The 23,746-nt window shown below is 37.7% G+C and overlaps 1 protein-coding gene across 3 annotated transcripts in view; it reads right to left on the bottom strand.

Moving 5' to 3' along the window:
• Window positions 1-23,746, bottom strand: part of PDE7B (phosphodiesterase 7B) — a 289,001-nt gene that overhangs the window by 29,214 nt on the left and 236,041 nt on the right. For all 3 annotated transcript variants that reach the window (XM_006200080.4, XM_015235831.3, XM_006200081.4), the window contains 5 exons: window positions 11,873-12,024; window positions 9,793-9,856; window positions 7,759-7,854; window positions 4,762-4,862; window positions 3,208-3,339 (listed from right to left, as the gene is read on the bottom strand). In XM_006200080.4, coding sequence (XP_006200142.1) covers window positions 3,208-3,339; window positions 4,762-4,862; window positions 7,759-7,854; window positions 9,793-9,856; window positions 11,873-12,024 — 545 coding nt within the window. The remainder of the gene's footprint in view (window positions 1-3,207; window positions 3,340-4,761; window positions 4,863-7,758; window positions 7,855-9,792; window positions 9,857-11,872; window positions 12,025-23,746) is intronic.

Here is a 23,746-nt window from a genome sequence, read left to right as displayed (position 1 = left end):
CCAAAGGACACCAGCTCGTGCTGCCTCTGGCGCCCCACCCTCTGCCCTGCTACTCGGAATGTTACTCACACGGCGAGGCCCAGTTTACATCACTTTCCTCCAGGAGGTTTTTTTGTTGTTTTGCCTTTTTTTTTTTTTCCCAAGAAACCATCTGCAGAATCTATTTCTCTTTCACCTCTGTCTTCCTATCACGTTTTGTTAGTAGCTATCTACCGTAGAGTACTTGGCAAGGCTCTCTCACTTTAAACTACTTGCCTATAACCATCCCATCTCCCTCGCCGCAACAGGAGGACCTGGAGGAGAGCCCTCAGTTTCCTGCACATCACAGGTGATCAATATGAATTTTAGAGGCAGTTTGTACAATGCTCAGGCACTTTGGCTCTGGAGACAAAAGACTTGTGTTAATTCCAGCTCTGCCATTAATTAGCTGTTTATTTTCGGGAAAAACACTTGAATTTCCTAGTAACAATTTTCCACTTTATGGAACACAGGTATGAAGATAGTATCCACCTCACTGGGCTATTGTGGAGAGTAAATAACGTAGCACATAGAAGCACTTAGCTCGGTGTTTGAATCACAGTCAGTATGGAATGAAGGTTAGTTACAGAATTTGTGGAACTGAATTTTAAAGGGAATTCTCTTTATCTTTTAGGAGTTCCTTCATATAGTTAATAAACGATCGTAGATCGACAAATGTAAAAGCCATCATCTATTTTTTTGGACAGAATTAAAATCTCATACAATTTTCAGGTCCTCTTAACACTTTTCACTTTTAATATGTAAGGTCCCAATTTGGCTGATAAAAGTTTCATCTTATCCTAGCCAGGTCTAGGATATTGGAAGTATCTTTATGATACTAAGTGACACTGGTTTGCTGTCAACACTGTCCCTAAAACTTAAAGACATGGATTGCGAGCTTCCAAGAGACCCTAAGGCCATTTGAGCAGGGGACTGATGGAGACAGTATCTTGAATGTGGTTTCTGAGTCCTACGTCCCAACTTCTCTTTAGTCATTACCAAAAGGATCCTTCTCTTCCTTATCAAGGATCAGGCCAGATGGTTCAGAAGGATAAATTTACTGCTAGAAAAAAAATAATAGCTCATTTTGTTGCTGTAACATCTTTGGATACAAAGAACAGCAAGGGTATTTACTCTTCAGAGGCTTAAATATAAAGCGGCTTCTGTGTATGTACATATGTATATATGTATATCTTTGGCTAACGCCTGAAACCTTTTTCAAACTGGGATTAAGTTTTTTGGATTTTGCACATCTTGAGCATCTGAGTTTGAATGAATGTCTGAGGGCAGATTATATTTTATTTATTTTTGTATTCCAAGATCCTAGTATATCATTGATACATGCAATAAATAGTTGTTAGTTCAAGATATACAAGACTGTATGTTGTGTTGAAAAGGCTACAGAATTTGGTTGTATTGGAATGTTTATTTTTTAACAAAGAGGTTAAACTAAATATTATTAAAAATATCTGCACTTCAGAAGTTTGAGTAAGGAATCCATTTTTTCGGAGAATATTTTTAGTATCCGAACAAGATCGACTAGAGTAGCTTTCTTCTGAGAATCAGTTTTTGTTGACTAGCAGTGGGTAGTTAATTCTTCATTATTGGTGAAATTCTACATTTACTTTCTTTTACCATCTTTACCATCTGTCATATTTCTTTTTGACTTCTTGTCTAAATGTGCACTCAGTGAGTGTTTTATATACACTACATGTCAAAGCACAGTTTTATGACCCTCATTTTTATGTACAAACCAGTAACAGCAGATACTCTCTTGAACTCCACTGATGTGATTTATGTGATGATGAGAAACTAGAATTGGGTAAGCATTTACATTATATGAGAGCAGATCAAGCAGCAAGTCTTGTTGCTTGTTTCCTTTGTCTAATTAAAGACATTTGAATAAGTCAGAATTAAAATGATGACAGGAATAGAAAATCTACTTGAGAGCTCTCAGTTCATTCATTTTTTTTCCCCTGGTCAAATGTTTATGTTTTTCCCAAGCAATACATTTAGCTTCTGAGATGCTTTAGAAAGTTTGGTTTTAGTTTTTATTTTCTTTGTTTAGGTTTTAGCTCATCATCAAAAGGTTTTCTAAATTCTGTCATCCTGTCCCCTCTGTGTAGTTATTTCTACCCCAGCTCCAGGTGCTGGCTGACAGCCCAAGAGAGCCCAGGGCTGAAGTATGTACCAGGTGGATCCATAAACCTTGGAATGCCACTTCCAACCCAGACCAAAAGCTAATCAGTTGGGTGGAAAAGGGCTTTTTTTCATGTTCCAATTATGCTTTATTGGAAACAAATGCATCCTCAAGCTGTAGAATCTTGTATAATGCAACTATTTTATGGGAATCCTTCAGAAATTCTTCCAGCACTGAATTTTTTCAAAAGATCTACTAAAATTGAGATTAATGACTCCCTTGTGTGCAATGATTTTGTTAATGACAACCAAAGGTCTCCAAAAAACCAGGTTGAAAATTCTGGGAATAATTCATTTGTGATATAGGGTTATAATAACTGAAGCAACATCCTGGGTGAGAGTTCTCTAGGTCAGCCTACTCATGCTGCTGAACTACTTTATAACAACAAAGTATGCCTATTATCTTTGGTAACATCCTTCTGACTCAGAGGCCAATAAAGTTCAGAAATGGCCCTAGAGAATATCGCCAATATTTTATGATAACCATAAATGGAGTATAATCTATAAAAATTGTGAATCACTGTAATGTACACTTCAAACCAATACAATATTATAAATCAACTATTCTTCAATAAAAAATAAAAATATGATTAAAAAAAAAGAAATGGCCCTAGAGACGTACATCTGAATTAGGACTGCACCTGGGAAGTACCATTTATAGACGTTCTACAAGAACTAGCTTTCACTGGCCATTATATACTAGATGGTTCCCATGGAGACAGATGGTCTCATGAGAGGCAGGCTCAGGGAACCTGTTTGACTTAGGACAATTTCAAACCTTCTTTGGAGCAAACTGAAGTCCTTGGATATCCTTGTAAACCAAATTCATCTCCCTTGGGGGATATTCTGCACTTATTTCAAACCTTTGCTCTTTGGCTGTGGTCACCACTGAGGCTGACCCTGGGGATGAAGGCTATCTCCAAGGGTGAGGTTCAGGCTCCAGCTGGGCCTAAAGCAGTAAAGCATACTGTACCATGGTGGCTCCCTTACCTGATACAGGTTAGCGAGGTGGTGGTTAGTTTTGATCAGAAATGGCTGGTTCACCCCTGGGTGGTCGACATCGTGGGCCGCTGCTGCCAGCAGTCCAAGCATGATGTCCAGAGGCGTGAGGAAGCTTGCGAGCTGTTAAAAAAATCAAATAAGGAGACTGATTGGTGTGTTTCCTCAAATAGCTTAGTATTTGTTTTGGCTAAATCATACAGAATGAAACATCACAGTAGTGTTGAGGCCTGTTATCCAGAGGCCTTAACCCTCTGAGGCTGTCAGTGAGGTAACAGTCTGATGGAATTGCAGGAAGAAAGAAAGGACTGCGAGGAAAGTAATTAAGCAACTCAAATTGTGTGGCTCGTTCAGGTGGCCTCCTCTTCCTGAGGCTCCTCTGTTCTGTTCTGTGGTTGTAGTAGCATTACCTGTTGGCAACACTGCTTTTTGGTGGGTGGGGAGAAGGGGGGACCTAAAACCAGCCTTGCTCCTACAGAAAGCTGTAAGTGAAGGGAAAAGTTGAAGCCAAAGTGATGGACACATTAAAAAAAAAACCCACTGTGTATTTCAACCATCCAACATATCATTGCCACTTCTCTGAATGTGAAATCAAAAGTGGGCTGAATTGCAAAATTTGCATATTTCTTCAATGTGTAATAAATAGTGGGGGAATGTGTGAGTCTGTTATTTTTTTGGTTAGCTAGGAAAACACGCAGGAAAATGGGAATCTAGACCTAACTTCAAATATACAACTGTGTAATATATTACAATTTTCAGATTACTTAGTGATTAAATAACAAAACCTTTAATGTCTTTGGGATATTTTATAAGGATGAGGCATACCCAGTTTTGTCTTGGGAACGCTTGCCTGGCATCTGTATATTTAGTGGTTGATGTTAAAACTGATTGAACTCAACAGAGTCTTGGACTGACATATCATTTTCCAAATACCAGAAGAAAACTCATCTTGTATGTTACACTAGCTAGGTTTCATATAGCTAAGGGAGGCCTAGATTTCGAGTAATGAGCCTTATTATCATGTTTTAAATTTTGGAATAATTTATTGCATGTGGGTATATTTTCTAAGAGGTCTTTTTGATGTTCACAAGATTTCTTGTGTCTGAATCAGGATGCCCAGTTGCGTCAGTAGGAAATGGAGCTTGAGTCTTGAGGAGTTTTAATTCTATTTGTTGATCAAAAATCATAAGGTGGGAGACTTCTCCCAGAAAAGTGGCAAAGGTCCAAGGCAATGACAGCTGGATTTCTGGGACTGTTGAAAACATCTGTGTTGTAGATTGTCATAAACAGAGAGGGTTGTTTTTGTCCTAATGCAGCTCTGAAAATATATCTGTTGTGAGAGAGACCCTTTGAAAACTCAGATCCTCTTTCATGACTATTACACAGTTTTCAGAGCTGATGCTGAAGCCTTAATAGAGACAATTTGTATTCATGTTGTAAATGACTCATAACCTAGCTACTCTGATATGCTGGCTGATTTGGGACCTGGCAGGTAGCTCATGTGGCATTTCCAGATGGCTGCATAGGCAGCGGGTCTTGCTTTACCTTTGGCTCCTTTAGGTAGCAGTGCATGGCCTGGGTGACGTCAGCCGCGTGAACCGCATTGTGATACGGGTTTTGGCTGTGGTAATCTTCTTGAACCATGACTGGAAGGTAAACAGACAGTTCAGTCAGCTAAAAACAAAACAGGAAGGACATACTAGCTCAGACTTATTGAGGGCTCCCTTTTGCTTAAAAATAGCAGTGTCTCCAAAATGTGCAGCTTGGGGATGCTTTAAAAATGAAGATGGTTTGCCAGCTTGGCAGTGCTAGTGGGTTGATTTTAGCGGAGAGGAGGGGGGAGGGCAGAGGGAAGAAAGGCTAAAAGGATTTGTGAGGCCCTTGGGATTCTCACCACTTTCTTAAATCACTCCTTTCTGGCATTCATGAAGGCTCTCATTCAGTGGAAAAATAAATATGTAGGAAAAGGACAACTTTATTTCCCACTGTAGTTTAATTATTTGCTGCCATTTATGAATGATGTGACATAAAAGAGGTTTCCTTTTTTTCAATTGAAGTATAGTCAATTTATGATGTGTTAATTTCTGGTATACGGCATAGTGATCCAATTATACAGATGATACATATTTCTTTTTATATTCTTTGCCATTATAGGCTATTACAAAACATTGAATATAGTTCTCTATGCTATACAGTAGGACCTTGTTGTTAATCTATTTTATATACAGTAGTTAGGATCTGCAAATCTCGAGCTCCCAATTTATCCCTCCCCACTCCCTTTCACCTCTGGTAACCATAAGTTTGTTTTCTACTGTGAGTCTGTCTCTGTTTTGTAACCAAGTTCATTTGGAACCTCCAAAGTTCATTTGGAAACCTCCAAAAGAGGTTTTCTTTTAAAGAGCCCTAGGGGCAGCAGACTACTCTCATCCAAAGATGTTTTATCATTTAAATAACAAACACTAACTAAAGAAAATCTGGGGATTCTTCAGGCAGAAATTCATTGAGCCAACTGAAGGATCCTTGAATTATTTCAACCTTATTCAGGTTAAATGATCATTTTTCATGCCCTTCCAATCTAAGGACCAGAGTGCCCTTGGAACCAGAGACAATAAGTAAGGCAATCTGGGTTTGCTAGAGGCCACTAGCCAGCTGCAGCTAATAACCAAGACAATGCCCAGGATGCAGTATACTCAGTGTGTATAAAATGTCCTGATTTTCAAGTGTGGCCATAGTCACTCAGCCCATGCTATGAATTTGGCTCTGGATTCCAGTGTTATTTCTGTCATCAGATCTTTCCCCTTTTCCACAAGTACACACATCCAAAGTATCTGCATTCTCCCTCTTTAGACAAATCAAAACTATTTGGTTCTATTCATAGCCATTTTTTTGCTCAATTAATCCAAACACAATTAGGTGAAGGTTATTTGTGTTTCTGAAACGAGCCATGCTCTGATTGGTTTCAAATATTTCTGTTGTGCCGTGTGTACCTATTATCCAGCAGATTAATTTGACAATTACATGTAAATCCTGGCTCTGTTTTGTATCTGTATTGGGCAAATTACTTCACCAAAAGCTTCCTTCTCTATAAAATGGGATTCAAAAAGATACATGCACCCCAGTGTTCATAGCAGCACTATATACAATAGCCAAGACATGGAAGCAACCTAAGTGTCCATTGACAGATAAATGGATAAAGTTGTGGTATATTTATACAATGGAATACTACCCAGCCATGAAAAAGAATAGAAAAGAATAAAATGTTGCTGCCATTTGCAGCAACATGGATGGACCTAGGGATCGTCATTCTAAGTGAAGTAAGCCAGAAAGAGAAAGAAAAATACCATATGATATCACACATATGTGGAATCTAAAAAAAGAAAAAGAGGACACCAATGAATTCATCTACAAAACAGACTTGCAGACATAGTAAACAATCTTGTGGTTAGCGGGGGAAATGGGGTGGGAAGGGATAAATTTGGGAGTTTGAGATTTGCAGATGCTAGCCACTATAAATAAAAATAAAATGAATATATGTATGTATATGCATGACAGGAACATTGTGCTGTACACCAGAAATTGACACATTGTAACTGACTATACTTTAATAAAAAAATGAAGATAACAATAGCTGTGGTCTCAAAGGGATGCTGTAAGGGTTAAATGTGTTAATACGTGCAAGTCCTTAGAAGAGTTCTATGTAAACACCATGTAAGCCTGGTTGCTGCTGCTACTGCTGTTACACTGTCACTGTTATTTTACTCTTGATGTATCCAGTCAGCTTCCAGATTCAAAGCACTGCCATGTGGCAAGTCAAAGAAGCCAGAAACATGCTAAGAGGCAGAGGAAAGTTATTTGGTGATTAAAAATGTGCCCTAGATAATTTACTGGAAGATAAATGAGAATATGCATTAAGTCAAATGAGAACTGGGGCTGCTTTTTGATGAAGACTGATGGTGGCACTGAGTGGAAACATGGTGGGCTTTCAAATCAGACAGATCTGGGCTTAGACTGAGGCTCTGCCAATTACCAGTTGTTGACCTTGAGCAAGTTATAAAACCTCTTTGTACATCTCCTTAATTGTGGTCCAAATGGTAATAATAATGCTCAACTTTCAGGGTTGTTGAAACTGTTAGAAATAACATACCCAAAGCACTCTGCCTACAGCGGGTACTACATACATGGTAGTTCTTATTATCAAAAAAAAACCCTATTGACTATTTCAGCAATTCATACCCAGAGTGGCATTATTTGAGGAGTACTTTGCTGGGGTTTTGTTAATATGTGAGCAGATCAGTAACTTCTTTGACAGTTATCTGCTCTTAATGGTTGTCTTTACATAGCCTTTATCTATTTTAAACATAACTAATCAACTAAACAATTCTTTTCAGTGATTTAAGTAAGTAAACTTTATTTTAAAATTAAAATGAGATAATTTAAGAATTTGAGGTCTTCCTCACCTTGCTATAGTTCTTGCCACTTTACATGAAAGAATATCATAGACTGCCATGGGGAAGAGGGTAGAAATACGAAAAAAAGACTTACCTAAAAACCTGTGTAAGGTCACCATGTCTAACTTGAAATGGTGAATGAGTCCATGTGTGTTGAAGAGGTGGCACAGCAGTGTTACCAGACTGTTTCCTATAGTAAAACAGTCACTTGTTTTAATTCATTTTCATCACCATTTAAATATCAAGACTGACAATAGGATTCAAAGTTTCTATAGTGAAAGTTCTCGGATAGGATTGTTTCTTTTCCCACAGAGACTTGAAATTATTCCAGTAAAAGGGATATTATTACTATGATCTGGTTTTAAGGTTTCTCTTATTATACAAGTAAAATTAGCTCAGACCTTCTCCCTAGACCAAAGGCAATGAAAACACTAAGAGTTAGAAGGACTCTGCCTATTGCAGCATCGGGGACACTTCACACACACATGTGTGTGTGTGCACACGCACGCGTGTGTGTTTGTATGGGTATTTTTTAAAGACACAGTTTAATGGTCACTTGAAATGTGTCTTAAGTTGCTTCCAACTGACTGTTACACATTTACAGGGGTACCTAAGCCACCATATTGCCTATTCTTCCTTTGGAAAATCACCCAAGATGAGATATCTTATCACTCAAGCCAGCAGAGATGCAAAATTGAAGCTACAATAACTTATAAGCATTCAAGAAATATTGTTCAGTAAAGAATAATGATTTTGAATTTTAAAAGCATTATAGAGTTTATGAAAGACTTTGAAATGGACCAAGAAGATGACTGGATGTCTTAAATGGAAAACCAGGTGTTGCCTAAGAACACTCTTACAGGGTACCTGATTCTGTATTTTTCTGCAGCTTTCATCATCTTTGAGCTATTTCACAACAATCAAAATTGTAGATAACTGTTATCATTGCAGATGATTCTTGTCCATATATATGCAAATGAAATTAGTCAAGCAGAAATACAATTGATTTCCCCCTCCAAGTTTCCCAGCTACTTGCAAATTCATTTCAGTATTTATTACTGCTCATATATGTGTGGTTCTTTGAATTTTCCTTTGAACTAGCTGTAGCATTTTACTGGATTTCTAATTAATTGAGTTAAACAAAATCATTGATGTGCTCATTTCATATTTTTATGAGAATTGTGATTATACTCTCTTTTTAACAAATACCATTGAACAGATTCTTCTGTTCACAGTTAATTTCACTTACTGGTACCATCTCCCAACTGATTTGAGCGAAGTGAAATACAAGACTATGAGCTACATCCCTATATGGTCTAGTTAGCTTCCCACAGTGTAAAGCTCAGTTTTATGGCCTTAGGTTGTATCTTGCTCCACTGTTTTGTTCGTCAAGTGACAGGATGGTGAGAACTGAAAACTGTCTGTAATGACTTAAAACACAAGCCTGGTAGAGGGTTGGACATATGAAGGTCACCAATAAATGTGATGACTTTCATTAGTTCTCTATTGTTGGCATTTGTTTAAAGGGCAATGAAAATATAATAGGACTTTATTATTTTCTTAAGGGAAGACTCCATAGGCACAAAAATTTAAAAAGTGGAAGCAGTAAGAATGTCTCCTTTTCCCTTCAGCTGCAGCCTACGCATTTATACTCTGTCCTCAGCAACTGTTTTCTTCTGATGATGCCAAACATGTCTGAACAATACCTGCAAAGCGGCAGTCTCGCTCGCTTAACGTAAGTGCACAACCACCAGCCCGGTAAGAGTCAGGACTGATCAAGATGTCCCCTTATGTGTCTAGTCTTCATCGAATAACAATGAACTCCCTCCTTTTGCATGTGGCCAAAATATTATGCAAGGAAAGAATCTAATCTGTGGTTTTCAAATTCCTCTGCAATCATCAAAGCCAGAAGAAAATTGTTTTAAGAATTCTAAGTCCAAATTCAACCTTTCTTCTTCCTCTGAACTAATTTTCCCTTGCCCTGGTCCTTCTTGAAGTGGCTATAGATTTACAAAAGTGGGGAAAGAAAGAAAAAAAGAAGAGTGTTTAAAAATAAATTTTGTTTTTCACAAAATTAATCTCACTTTATGGTTATGTATTTTAGTGAGAATTCTTTTGGGTGACTTACCATTTGTCAAGCGATCAAACAGGAAAATGTCAAAATCCCACGTTCCCACTTTGGAGAGCATATGCTGAAAAGGCAAACAAAAACCAGTGCTCACATGAATCATATTGGAGCCTCAAACATTTACTTTGAGACACAGTGAATTAAACAATTAAAAAGTTGAAAATATTAGGATACTACTATCTACGTACAACTGGTTTGCAGTAAAACAAATCTCACACCATGCGCTAATAACAAGTGTTAAAGGGACGGGTTCCAGAATCAGACTGCCACATCCCCCATGGCTGCATCTCTTACTGGCTGTGGTACCTTGGACAAGTTCCTTAACCTCTCTGTTACCTCCATTTCCTCATTTGAAAAACGTGGCTGATAATACTATTGCCTCAGAAGGTCGTGGTGAAGATTAAATGAAGTCATATACGTAAAGTGCTTAAAATGGTGCTTGTACGTAGTCAGCACACGTGATGGATATCTGTTAAAACCGTAGACTTGTAAGTTTTATCACAAACTACTATATGTTTAAGGGAGGAAGTTTATAGCAAACTTGAAACAGATGATATCCAGATGACTGATGAGCACACTGCTCTCCTCGGCGTGGACTACACATGAAATTAAACACCTGAACAGACAGGAAACTGAGGGGTGGGCAATTGAAAATCTTGGGTGTTTAAAGACCTACCGTCCAATGTAGGCGCACTGTCCTATTTTCCTCTTTAGAAATACCCTGTGCTTAGAATTAGATGGTGTTCATGCTCAGGCACCAGGTTGCAGTGCTGATTCTACCCTCCCTATGGCTCCCAGGACTGTGCTTTCCCGTCTTCTCACAGGCACTGCTTCTGGAAGGACCGGCTCGCTCTCCTCCACCTGCCCTTGAATGGCCTCCCTATGCCTTACAATAAAAGCCAAAGGCCTCATCGTGAACACAATGACCTTCACAACTGCATCAGAAAAGTGAAGGGATAGTAGGTTTTTGGTGAGGTCTAATTTGAGTGAGCATTTTATCCAAGTCACACAATTCTAAAGGCAGAGCCCAAATCTGACGGCTGTTATCCTGACTTCTGGCCTGCGGTTCTTTCTGTGTCTCAGTGTTGTCTTTCCTGAGAAATGGCTGCTGAGGCGGGAGGCACCCCCGGGAGAGCTCTGTCACGGGCGCTCCGGGGCTGGGGGCCTAGCCTTGCTCTCCTCTGCCAAATGAGACAAACAACCAGCAACTAACCGGCAAACGTTCACTCCGCCCCAGGCCCTGGGTTGTTAGAAGAAGTGATGTTTGTTTTCTTTTTGCAGACCTAAGTGGGGAATTAGTTTTTCTGACATTCCTTGCTGCTTGTTTCTTAATAGTATATACCATTAGAATATATTTCTGAATAGTCTATAGATAGCATAATATCACTTATCATCTGAACTATAGTATTACTTTGACTTCTGTTTAAACCAAGGTGGTTTATTCCTGAAATTTAAACTCCTTTGGGAGTTTGGGCTAGAGAGAACCTGTGACCTATTTTTAGATTGTCATACATTAGAGTTTCTACCCTCTGTAGGATCAAGGCGTTGCAACAACAATCGTAAAATTAGTAAACAATTATTTGAATGAATTAAAAATTATAAAAAAGACAATGTACTGTACTGACAACCTGAAGTAGAATGAAGAGTTGGTAATTACTGGGTTAATTTCAGCATAGCTATTATGGTGAGATAATTCAATGGGTCAAAAAATTTAGTATTTATTACTTTCATTGGTAATTGACCAGCCCAAAATTTTGTTTTACTTGGTGTTGTGCAAATATGTTTTGCACATTTATAAAAATGAAAATAGCTCACATGCGCTAGGCATGAGTATATTAAGCATGTAAACAGGCTTTATCTGATCTAATCCTTACACTACCCTTATGAGGTGGGTATTTCTATTAATTTCATTTTATATGTAATGAAAAAGTCCAGATGTGTTGAGTAGCTAGCCAGAGCCACAGAGCTCCTCAGTGGCAGAAGCAGGACTCAAACCCGGGTGCTAAGAGTGGACACAAGTAGGGGGACACATGCTCTCAGCCAGTGGCCTGGTGAGGTGACGGAGGGATAACTAGCTCACCCTTGCTTGTCCAAGGTAGTCTTCATCCAGCAGGTGGAGAGGGGCTTGGGGTATAATTCCACGAAGCAGCCTTGATGCATGGAAATATCGTTGAAAGCTTAACAGTCTTTTCACCTTTTTCTTGGTGCCAATTTCCCCTGAGTGTGTTGTATCTGTGGAAAGTTATCAAATTCAGAAGTTACATATTTAATAAAAAGCCCTATTTTTCACCACTATGTAAAGATATGGTGTATTATAAAGAAGGCAAATTTAAAAGATGCTCTCAATGCTTTCTTAAATAAAGACCATTTAACTCTGCATTTGAAATTCTTCTAGAACAAAGATAATATTTCTTATATATTACATTCATTAAGAAGTTGAGATATTTCTGAATGTAATTTTGGAAGACATGAAATGTGTGTTAAGAATTTCATTTCTTATTAATGATGTTGGTAAGATTAGTGAGTGAATGCACATACTTCTGCATGCATTTAAAGGCACAGTGATGCTTTTTGCCTGCTATCCTGGAACTGAAGTTCCCAGATTTAGACTAGTTTCTCATCCTACACTCTCTCTAGTCTGATGAAATCCTTCACCTGAATTAGAAGAGTTGAGAACACACTAGCTTAGACATGAGGAAATGTTTCCTAATGTCCCAGGAACATCAGTGGCAAAGGAATTAAAGATCTCAGCACAAAAGTGACCTAGATTCCCGTGACATGAAGCAGAGAGGGTGTTTATTTTCTAATGGAGTATATTCTCTTTTACTGGTGGCCATAAAAATCTGATCCTGTCAGTAGAGATATTTTAATACTCCCTTCACATGTGCCTTTCAAAACTTGACTGTTGACATCATGGTCATTGTCCAGAAATATCCCAAGCACATGATTTGAATGTCTGTCAAGGTATGTCTTATCTCAGCTGAAATTCTACGAATCACTCGGCCACATAAGTGACGTTTGTTGCCAATTCTGGATCTGGAGTCAGTTGAACAGTCCTAGTAGGAAAACATACAGTTCATACATAAACAAATTTTGGTTTCTCTCGTGCCTCCTCCCATGTCTGTTTTTCTTCTATAGAAATAAAAATCACCATGGATACTAGAAGCAGAAGAATCAATGAGCAAGGGCCTCCTTAGCAACGCGGCACCCCCAAAGGCAGGGAGTGACCAAAATCAGTTAACTTAGGTTACATTATGCATGCAAAACCCACTGTTTTCTGGAAATGCTACCTGATTTAAAATTCTTTTTATTTTAAAGTGGTTCTAGATTTCATGTCTGGAAAGATGTAAATAAAAAGGAGATAAGGAAGAGATAAGAGGAATACAATTGAAGTTGGGTGCTAATGCACACAGCAATACTAAAAATGGTATATGTGGACTCACTTCTACTGGTGGGTCGCTACTCATTTATAGCAGTTTATCAAATCAAAGCATGGGGTAAAGTGGTTCATTCGTTTAAAAAAAAGTTTTGAGTGTTACTAAGGCACAGACACTGTCCTAGATGCTTGGTAAGATCCTTCGTTCTAGATCCTCCGGTGAGCAGAGCAAAGATCTCTGTCCTCGGGAAGCTTGCACTCTAGTTCAGAGAGAGAGGCAATAAACAGTAGACATAAAAAAGGAAGTAATGTATAAAACTGTGTGAGAAGCTGGTAAATGCAATGGGGGAGAAAAGGAGAGCAGCGAATGAGGAATCAGGAGTCCTGTGTTGGGATAGTCAGGGTTTGCGTCATTAGAGATTACAACTCGTTCAGAACTTGGAGATGAAGGGGCTGGCCAAGCAGATATGTGGGGAAATGCTGATCTTACAGAAGGACCAGCTGAAATAACCCTAGAGTGGAAGCGTGCCTGGCTTGCTGGCATGTGGAATGAGCAGCAGTTCAGTGTGGACGGGGAAGAGAGAAAAAAGGGAGGAGTAAGAGATGAGGTCATAGAGCAACGTAGGGGGAGGGCATGAAAATTATGCCTTGTACACCACTGTCACAGCTTGGGCGCTACTCTCAGTGAAATGTGGAACCACTGCAGTTTTCAGAGCATGAGTAATATGGTCGCATTTAGTTAAAAAGGGTCACCATGGCTTCTGTGTTGAGAACAGAAGCAAACAGCAGCAAACTTTGATGCAGTGAGAGTTTTTTTTAAATTGAAGTATAGTTGGTTATAATGTGTCAATTTCTGGTGTACAGCATAATGTTTCCGTCATATATACACATACATATATTTGTTTTCATGTTCTTTTTCGTTATAGGTTACTGCAATATACTGAATACAGTTCCCGGTGCTATGCAGAAGAAATTTGTTATTTATCTATTTTATATATAGGAGTTAGTATTTGCAAATCTTGAACTCCCAATTTATCCCTTCCTACCCCTCCCTCCCACCCCCGTAACCGTAAGTTTGTTTCCTATGTCTGTGAGTTGATGCAGCAAGACTCGTTATGAGGCTATTGGAATAATCCAGGCAAGAGATAATGGCTGGTTAGACGATAGGAGTAGAAGTGAAGGGATTCTGGATATATTTTGAGTACCTCCATGGTTTTGGCCTGAATAACTGAAAGAATGGAGCTGCTATCACTTGAGACGGGGGAGATTACAGGTGGGGCGGGTGTCGGGTGGATGTCAGCTTTGTACATGTTGAATTTGGATGGAAACTCAATTGGAAATTCAGGTGAAGGTGTCAAGTAGAAATAAGCAGATATAAAATCCAGGGCTTATGACAGAAGACTGAGTTAGAGAGAAAAACCTGGGAGCTGTCAGATGAGATTAACCTAGGGAGTGAGCGTAGATACAGATGAGAAAATCACCAGAGTCTGAGTTCTGGAGTACTTCAACTTTAAAGGGCTATAGGGAAGAGAGAATCAAAGAGGTTGAGAAGGAGTATCCTGTGGGGATGTAGGAAAAAAACCAAGGGAGCATCATTTCCTGGAAGCCTAGTGAAGGCCATATGTAGGGAGGAAGGTGTGATCCTTAGTATCAAATGCTGCTAATGTATCAAGTACAATGAAGACTGGGAATTGACCATGGGTATATAAACCTGTCAAAATTCATTGAACTATGTACTTAAAAGAGAACATTTTATTGTATGCTTAGAAGCAAAAACACCCAGTAGCATCAGGCACACCTAGCACTCAAATTTTGTTATTTAAATACAATTTATCACGAAAAGGAACCAGATAACCTTGGTGAAATGGCTGAGTCTAAGTATGAGATGAACTATAGCTTCTTATGATGCCAGAAAATAAGGGAGAGCTCAAAAAATGATGGGCTTATGCAAAAATGACAGAGGAGACAATGTGAAGGGGGTCCCTCTGAGCAAATATGGGGAGAATGAAACTCAACATGAATAATGGAAGAGTGGACTGTAAGTCATTAACTGAAAGGAGACTCCATCAGTCCATACTGATTGGAAGCAAGCGAGTAAATAAATAAATAAGGGAAAGCTCTTTCTTGTAGCGAGTACTGACCAATAAGGTAGAAGAAATAATAAAGAGTTAGAAAATTGCTGTTTTGCAACCTTTTTAGAAATAACCGCTTCAGGCCAAAATCATTAATAGATAATAAAATTGGTTAGTGAAAGTTAAAAAAAAAACAGGATAATCACGTATCTCTTCACAGGTGACTTATTAATTGGAAAGAAAAAAATGGACAGGTTTTTAGTGGACAAATGGAGAGGGGGCACCATCTTCGCTACCACTCAAAGTTAACATCACCGATAATGGGAGAAGCTGACATCATACTCCTTCTGATGTAATGCACTGAGGACACAACATCACCTAGGCAGTGTTCCTGCCCCCAGTGCACATCCGACCCCCCAAAGGAGTAAACATCAGAGCAACCCAAGTCGAAGTGTCCTCTACAAAACAACTGGCCAGTACTCTTAAAAAATGTCAGTCATAAAAGACAAAGAGAACCTCAGGTATTGCTTCCTAATAATGGGTACCAGATACAGTGCGCTAAATGCAATGTGTGACTCTGAACTGGATCCTGGGTTAGAAAAAAATTTCCATCAATGACATTGGTAGAATAACTTGTAAAATTTGGATACAGACTTATATATGAGATAATAATATTCTCTTTATGAATGTCTTGAATTTGGCAGTTGAACTGTGGTTACAGGAAAGAATTCCTTGTTCTTAGAAAACACATGCTGAAGTATTTAGGGATAAAGAGGCATTATGTGTACAGCAAATTCTCAAGTGGTTACAAAGGAAGCAGCAGTAAGGCAAACTGGGCAAAGTTCAATAATTAGTGCATCTATGTAAAGGGTGTATGGATGCTCTTTGTCATATTCTTGCAAAATTTCTAGTAAATCTGAAGTTATTTTATCATAAAGAGTCCAAGAAGAGAGAGAATGGGAAGGGAGAAATCTGAGGCAACTACATAAAGTATATTCAAGACTTCAAGGGTCTTACTTCATAGGGGGGGAGAGAAACGTGATATTTCTGTATCAAGGGTATCAGAAATATCAGAGTAAAATCAAGGGTATCAATAAATAAATGAAATTAATTATTCCTGTGTTATGCAGAAGCCTAAAAGAAAATATCTACACAACGATCTATTCCTTTTTTCATATTCTATGAAAAGTCCCCCATTCTAAAATACTGAAAGAAAATCTCCTAGGAGCTGAGAGCATGCCTGCATCTGCATCACAGAATCGGAAGCAAACAACTTAAGCCTGAATTATGGAAATACATCACAAACATAGCAAGTTGAAATTATGAATTATTCCTTTGTAAACTTCCATTCAACTTTCCAGGTGCTAAAATACTTTAAACAGATTAATAGTTAAGATAATGACACTTGTTACATACAATAAATATAGACGATAAGAAATAATGGTTTCTAGACACTAAAATGACCATTTGACTAAAATATTGCAAATCTAATGATGCTATGAGCTGGAGATATTAAGTTTAGATCCATTTTTTCCTTAAACCAAAGAAGAAGACAGCAAGACTCTTTCCCTACTTTTTTTTTTCACCCTGTAGTCAAACAGATGATAGTCTATCAATGTGACAGAATGTAGATCTCTTTCCATTTTTATTTCAATTTTTGGTATTTTTGCCCTTAATTTTTATTTTAAAAATATTACGTTAAAATGATATATCTTAATTACTGAGTTATTTGGTACCCTCCAAAATTTTGAGCCTGAGGTCAGTGCCTCATTCCCCTCACCCTACTTCTAGTCCTGTCATATCTTTGCAGCACAAGCTCAGATAATACAAAAAAAACTGTATTAAAATAAATCTAGACAATAACACTTTCTCATAGTTAATTTTTTTATGGTAGCCTGTAGGTTAAAAGAATGTAGCATACAATGTTTTTCACTGTGAGAGGTCTGAAGTTTTGGAACCAATTGGCTATAATGATGTGCATTCTTTATTTGTACAATTTCAAGTGTATTGTCTGAGATGTGCAGATGATGTCTGTGAAGTTGCAGTATTCATTGGTGGCCAATATTTTTCTAAAATACCAAGTCATAACTATGCTATTTAGCACTGATGTCTGGATTATTCTTTAATGCATAGGAAAATAATTCAGAAGTGATGCTAGATGACTATTTATGAAAACAATAGGGCTTAATTTTCTTATGTTAGGACATCCATAAAGCTAAATGAAAAAAAATCCACAAGTAGCTCTCTGAAGAAGAGCATTCAATAATGCAAGAAAATAAATTTATTTAAAACAATATTAATAACTTATTTATCAACTGTCATTTGGGGAACACTATGCTGTGTGAGATGATGGAAAATTAGGATATAAAGTGAAGATACAGTTGAGAGAAAAAAAATCCATATAAAGAACAACCTGTGAGAAAAATCACCATGCTGTATAATAATCCTAGCTATTGCTTTTTGAAGTGTTGAAATGAGTTATACAATTATTGAATAAGACCTGACACATTTGTTTCCACAAGGACTTTCTGTGAATAACTACATATTTTTGCTTTGATTTTTAGGGGTATAATGATAGGCATTTCTGGACAGAGGTTTAAATGATTAGCTAAGCTAAATTTTACAGACAGCTCAGCTAAAATCAGCCTGCAAAAATTTAGAGAATCTTAACAATGTGTCTAGTAGTAAAATACTAGGTTTACTTAATATCTTTATATAATTTAAAAAATCATTATTTAAAAGCATTCACAGTTATCCTGATGGTGTTTTTGGTTTGGATTTTGTTGTTTTATGGGCTATGGGTCCACATTTTTGCATCTGGAACAGTTATAAAATGGTGCTCCAGAATATTCCATTGCCTAATCTTTCAGCAAATTTCATAATTCATAATTCAGACTTGGCTGTAATGACTTAAGTCAAATCCCACCTTTTACAGTTTAGCATCTGCAGACATTAAAATCTCAATTTATTCATTAAAAAACAAACTGCCAAAAGCCTTTGAAATATAGAAATGATAATATGATATTGATATATGACATTATATATAGTAAGCCCTAAAGACTCCATCAAAAACTTTTAGAATAATTGACTTCAGTAAAGTTGCAAGATAAAAAAAATCAACACACAAAAATCTGTTGCATTTTGATACACTAATAACAAACAGTCAGAGTAAGAAATTAAAACAATCCCATGTACAATTGCATTAAAAAGAGTAAAATGCTGAGGAATAAATTTAACCAAGGAGGTGAAAGATTTGTATACTGTAATCAAGACATTAATGAAAGAAACTGAAGAAGGCACAAGTAAATGGAAGGATATTCTGCGCTCACTGATTGGAAGAATTAATATTGTCAAAATTTCTATACTACCCAAAGCATTCTACAGATTCAGTGCAATTCCTTTCAAAATTCCAATGACATCCATCACAGAAATAGAACAAACAATCCTAAAATTTATACAGAACCACAAAAGACCCCGGATAGCCAAAGCAACTTTGAGAAAAAACAAAGCTGGAGGCATCACATTCCCTGATTTCAAACTATTTCATGAAGTTGTAGTAGTTAAATGGTATGGTATTGGCATAAAAACAGGCAAAGAGATCAATGGAACAGAATAGAGAACCTAGAAATAAACCCATGCATAGATGGTCAATTAATTTATAACAAAGGAACCAAGACTATACAATGATGAAAAGATTCTCTTCAGTAAGTGGTGTTAGGAAAACTGGACAGTCATTTGCAAAAGAATGAAACTTGATCACTATTCTTACACCATACACAAAAACTAACTCAAAATGAATTAAAGACCTGAATGTAAGACCTGAAACCGTGAAAATCCTAGAAGAAAACATAGGCAGTAAGCTCCCTGACGTAGGTCTTAGCGATGATTTTCTGAATTTGACACCAAAAGCAAAGGCAACAAAGCAAAAATAAACAGGTGGAACTATGTCATACTAAAGGCAAAGGAAATAATCAACAAGATGAGAAGGCAACCAACTGAATAAGAGAAAATATTTGCAAATCATATATCTGGTAAGGGGTTAGTATCCAAAATACATAAAGATATATAAATATACAAAATAATAGCAAAAAACTCAAACAATTCAATTAAAATAATGAGCAGAAGATCTGAATAGACATTTTTTCAAAGAAGACATACAGATGGCTAACAGGCACATAAAAAGATGTTTAACATCATTAATCATCAGGAAAATGCAAATCAAAACCACAATGAGATATCACCTCACGCCTGTTAGAATGGCTACTATCAAAAAGACAAGAAACCACAAGTGTTGGCAAAGATGTGGAGAAAGGGAATCCTTGTGCACTGTTGGTGGGAATGTAGTTAGTGCAGCCCCTGTGGAAAACTGTATAAAGGTTCCTTTAAAAAATAAAAATACAATGATGGTAAAAAAGAATGGAATCTTGCCATTTACGACAACATGGATGGACCTTGAGGGTATTATGCTAAGTGAAATAAGTCAGTCAGAGAAAGACAAATACCGTATAATCTCGCCTATATGTGGAATCTAAAAAATATCAAGCTCATAGATACAGAGAACAGATTGTTGGTTGCCAGAGGTGGGGGATGGTGTGAGAGAAGTGGGTGAAGGGGGTATTAAATATTAAAAAAGAGAAAAGAAAATACTGTGTCTATCCCATAGATAGTCAAAAATCTTCAGTGGTTGTAAATGATCATATTTGTTTATTTTTCCTGTACATCTTACCAGCAGTAAGAAAATGGTGCATAGAAGTTGATGACAACCAAGGATATTATTTGGCCTGAAACATCAAGAATGGAGACTATTCTCGCATATATGTCACCATATATGGGTGAACAATACGTTTAAGACAAAGGGAGTACAAATGACCTATGAGATCCAGAGATAAAAATCGGATTGAGATAAAAATATAAATTAAATTCCTTAGCATCTGGGGCATTTTCCAGGGTCTTTAATTGAAAAGTACGAAAATCAGTCGCAATTTTAAAAAACAAATAAACAAAAACACATACAATGTAACATTAGCAACAATAACAAAAACAGTTAAAAAAAGGAAGGAAGAAAAGAAGAGGGAAAAAAAACCCAAACCAAAAGAAAATTCACCATTTCCTTAAAATTGAACTTGAAGCTGGGAAATCAATTTGAATTAAAAGGGGCTAACAAGTTATTTTAAGTTCTGTAAACTTAGATCTTGAATAGAGATGTATTAAAGCCCCACATCATTAGCTCTTGGATGTACAATGAATACTCACGACTTCTTGATGGCTGTCACTGCAAGAAGAGCTTTGCTTCAACACTGCCACGGAGTGGGAGGAGGTGGAGGAAGGCTTCTTTAAGGCAGGTTAAATTGTTTCTCTAGTTCTACTTTTTGGCATGTTTATTTTTTTAAAATTGCCATTTCTCTTTTATGTTCTTGACAGGGAAGAGAAAACCAATATGGCTGATATGAGTCATAGAATGGAATGAACTCCTTCCCCAGTTCACTGTACCCACACCTGCTGCTTCGGCTCTAGAAAACAGGCTCAGAGAGTGTTCCAGAGGGTCAAAACCCTGTCCTCAACCAACCAATGCACTGGGTTGTGGCAAAATGTGCTGTTTTTAAGTCTACTGTTTTGCCTCCCCAAAAATCCATTCCAACCCATGGATTATGCATCTCTAACTTCTGGGGTTCAGGGATAGTTGAAAAACTATTATTTCCTTTTTTGTAAGGGGGGAAAGTCTTTAAAAATAAGCTTTTAAGATGTCTCTGGGCAATAAGAGAGGTTTTTCAAAATCCCAGTTTGAATGAAATTTAAATGAATTAGTAAGCAGATCCAATTTCCTCAGTTTTAAAGGAGAAATATGTGCCAGGCACAATGTGGTTTTATTGAACCCACCGCTTCTCAGAGTTTGAAATGTTTAGCAAATCTCAAGTTTTGAGGGCAATGGTTTGTGGTGAGCAAATTGAGGTGACCAAACTTTCAGTTGATTCTAAGTCTCCAGAGGTTAAAAACTGCTGCATTAACTCCCTAGTTCTCAGCATGTATTTAAAATAAGTGTGGTCTTTTATCTGGAGACATGTGTTTGGATTGTTATATTTCACTGCAAAAATTTCAGATGTGTGTTGTAATGTACCTCTGTTCCTCTCCTTCCACTCTGTCTGCTGGTTCTATACTCCCCCACCCGGGGATACTGGACTAACTCTCTGACTGTCTCCAGTTGTATCCTCCAGTCTCTCTCACCTACCACGGACAGATTTACTCCTCAAGCACAAGTCCTACCATGTCAGCCCTCTGCTCCAAATTCTTCAGTGGCTCCCCAATGTCTACTTAGTTACATTTATAATATTTGTCTGGTATTCATGATCCTCCATAATGTGATGCCAACTTATTTTTCAATTATTCTTCCCCACCAGTGCTCTTGTAGATAGATAGGTCTCTATTCTTGCTGGTTTTCTTCCCTAGGTCCCTCAAGCTTCTGTATGATTCCAACACTCCTTCTCAATTGAATACTATCTCCATCTATTGAAATGCCATCCACCCTTCACTAGCCCACCCCAAGTCATTCCTCATCTCCTCCCAGTCAGATGCGGAGCAAATTACTGTAAGCCCTGTCAGGGTAGGACCATGTCTTACACAGTATGATGGCTGGCTTAAGAGGTGTTCATTGAATGAGGGAGTGAAGGGATAAGGTGATTATTGATTGAGACATAAGCTTTTTATTTTTCCTATCTCCTGTAGCACATTATCTTCCTCGTGACAGATACTACCACAGAATTGTTGAGTTGAATGAATTGTCCAGAGCAGGGAAGATTCATTCATCTTCCAAAACAGATAACAGGGTAATCTCCTGTGCAGAAGAACTTGAACTTCTATTTCTTTTCTGAATTTGTTGGATTTTCTGAAATGATTGTAAACGCACCTTTAGAATGGTGGTAGATTAGTACTAAGTGTATCCATCAGTAGTGGCCTGGAAAGGAACATGGATCTCTGAAAACTTTCAGAAAAGGACCCCTTATGTTTTATTCTTTGGAAAGGAAGATCACTGTAAGTGAATTCCTTTCTCTTTATGGGTTACAATGGTTGCTGGTTCACCTGAGTGAATCCTCTGATTTAATTGGACTGAGTCAAGTAGGTATTATATATGGTTGGAATATAACTTGTTATATGTAAACATCCACTCTAGTCCAGTAGAGGACTTGAGATGTTTACCTGGACATTGGGATTTACTTCTCGGGGCTCATGGCTCTCTATGGGTTATAGTGGCATCTTAGGTGTTATCATATCTGCAACTCTGTGTAGGATACTGTTAAGGAACAAGCTCCCATTAAAATTCAAACCAGTAACAAGCCATGGAAAGCTATATATTTTCACATTGGGCCAGATCAGAGAGAAGGAGGAATTGCTTCAGATGATTATTCCAGTGTCCACTTGCATGGGTACCTGAACAATCCCCAAAGATTTAACTGATGTACTTAACCTAGAATAAGCACACCTGGCCTCCTATTCCATTTATTCCATCCAGAGCAAAAACAAGGTTTTGGGGCAAGGGGTGATGGGACTAAGAAGTATTGAGCACCTGCTAGGTAGTTTACATTTGTCATTCTATTTAATTTTCATAAAAATGGCCATTGTGAAGTTGGTATTAATTGGTACATTTTACGTGTGAAGCAATGGATTTGGAAAAGTTCAGTAATTTATCTAAGGTTATACAACTGATAAACAGCAGAGCAGGGACTGAAACCCAGATCTATCTGCTCTTGAAGAAGATGCTCTGTTCACTATATTCTGCTCTTTACAGAAAAGGACAAAGACTAGGGGACATGTGAGAGTCCATCACGTATCCCTGAGGTACAGTGATGTATGAATACTCAAGGAATCTCAGATTTTTTTTTCCTTTTTAAAAAACACAGTAACACAAGAACAATAAAAGGACATTTCAATATAATTCATAAATACTAGCGTTTTTAAAACAATAAAGATTCAAAGGTTGAAGATTAAAATTGGTATCACTGAACAAGAATGTCAGAGTGAGAAATACTGCAGTGCTGATATTGAAAGACAACCTGTGAAATAAGCAGAAAACAACCAGAGAAATAACTTCTTAGCAAAACTTGGAAGTGATTCTATGTATGTAACTTCCCTGCTTCTCCTCACTTAATGTACAAATGGAATATTGGGAGGTGAATAATAAATCACTTGTGGGTTTTAAAATTGAAAACACATGTATTACTGACACTGACTTAATGTGATTTGATTATTATGTTATTACACAAAGAAATTCACAGACGTTGGTTAGTACCTCAAGCTTTGGAAAAGACAAACATTTTTGTTGTGTACATAGAGCGGCAGTTTCTGGGGAAGGGAAAGAGTGGGAGGTTCTTGGGCAAACAGGCTGCTCAAAATAAAACTGACAGGATGCACACAGGCCTCGTGTTTAACCATTTCCGAGCAGAGCCTCAAAGTCTCCTAACATTTTACCTGACGGGCGGCTGCTGATGGAGATGCTGTCTGACAGTGTAATCTT

This window comes from Vicugna pacos, chromosome 8 (assembly GCF_048564905.1).
Source record: "Vicugna pacos chromosome 8, VicPac4, whole genome shotgun sequence".
Taxonomy (NCBI): domain Eukaryota; kingdom Metazoa; phylum Chordata; class Mammalia; order Artiodactyla; family Camelidae; genus Vicugna; species Vicugna pacos.
The sequence above is the reverse complement of the archived record's forward strand: the minus strand, read 5'-3'. Positions and strand labels throughout refer to the sequence as shown.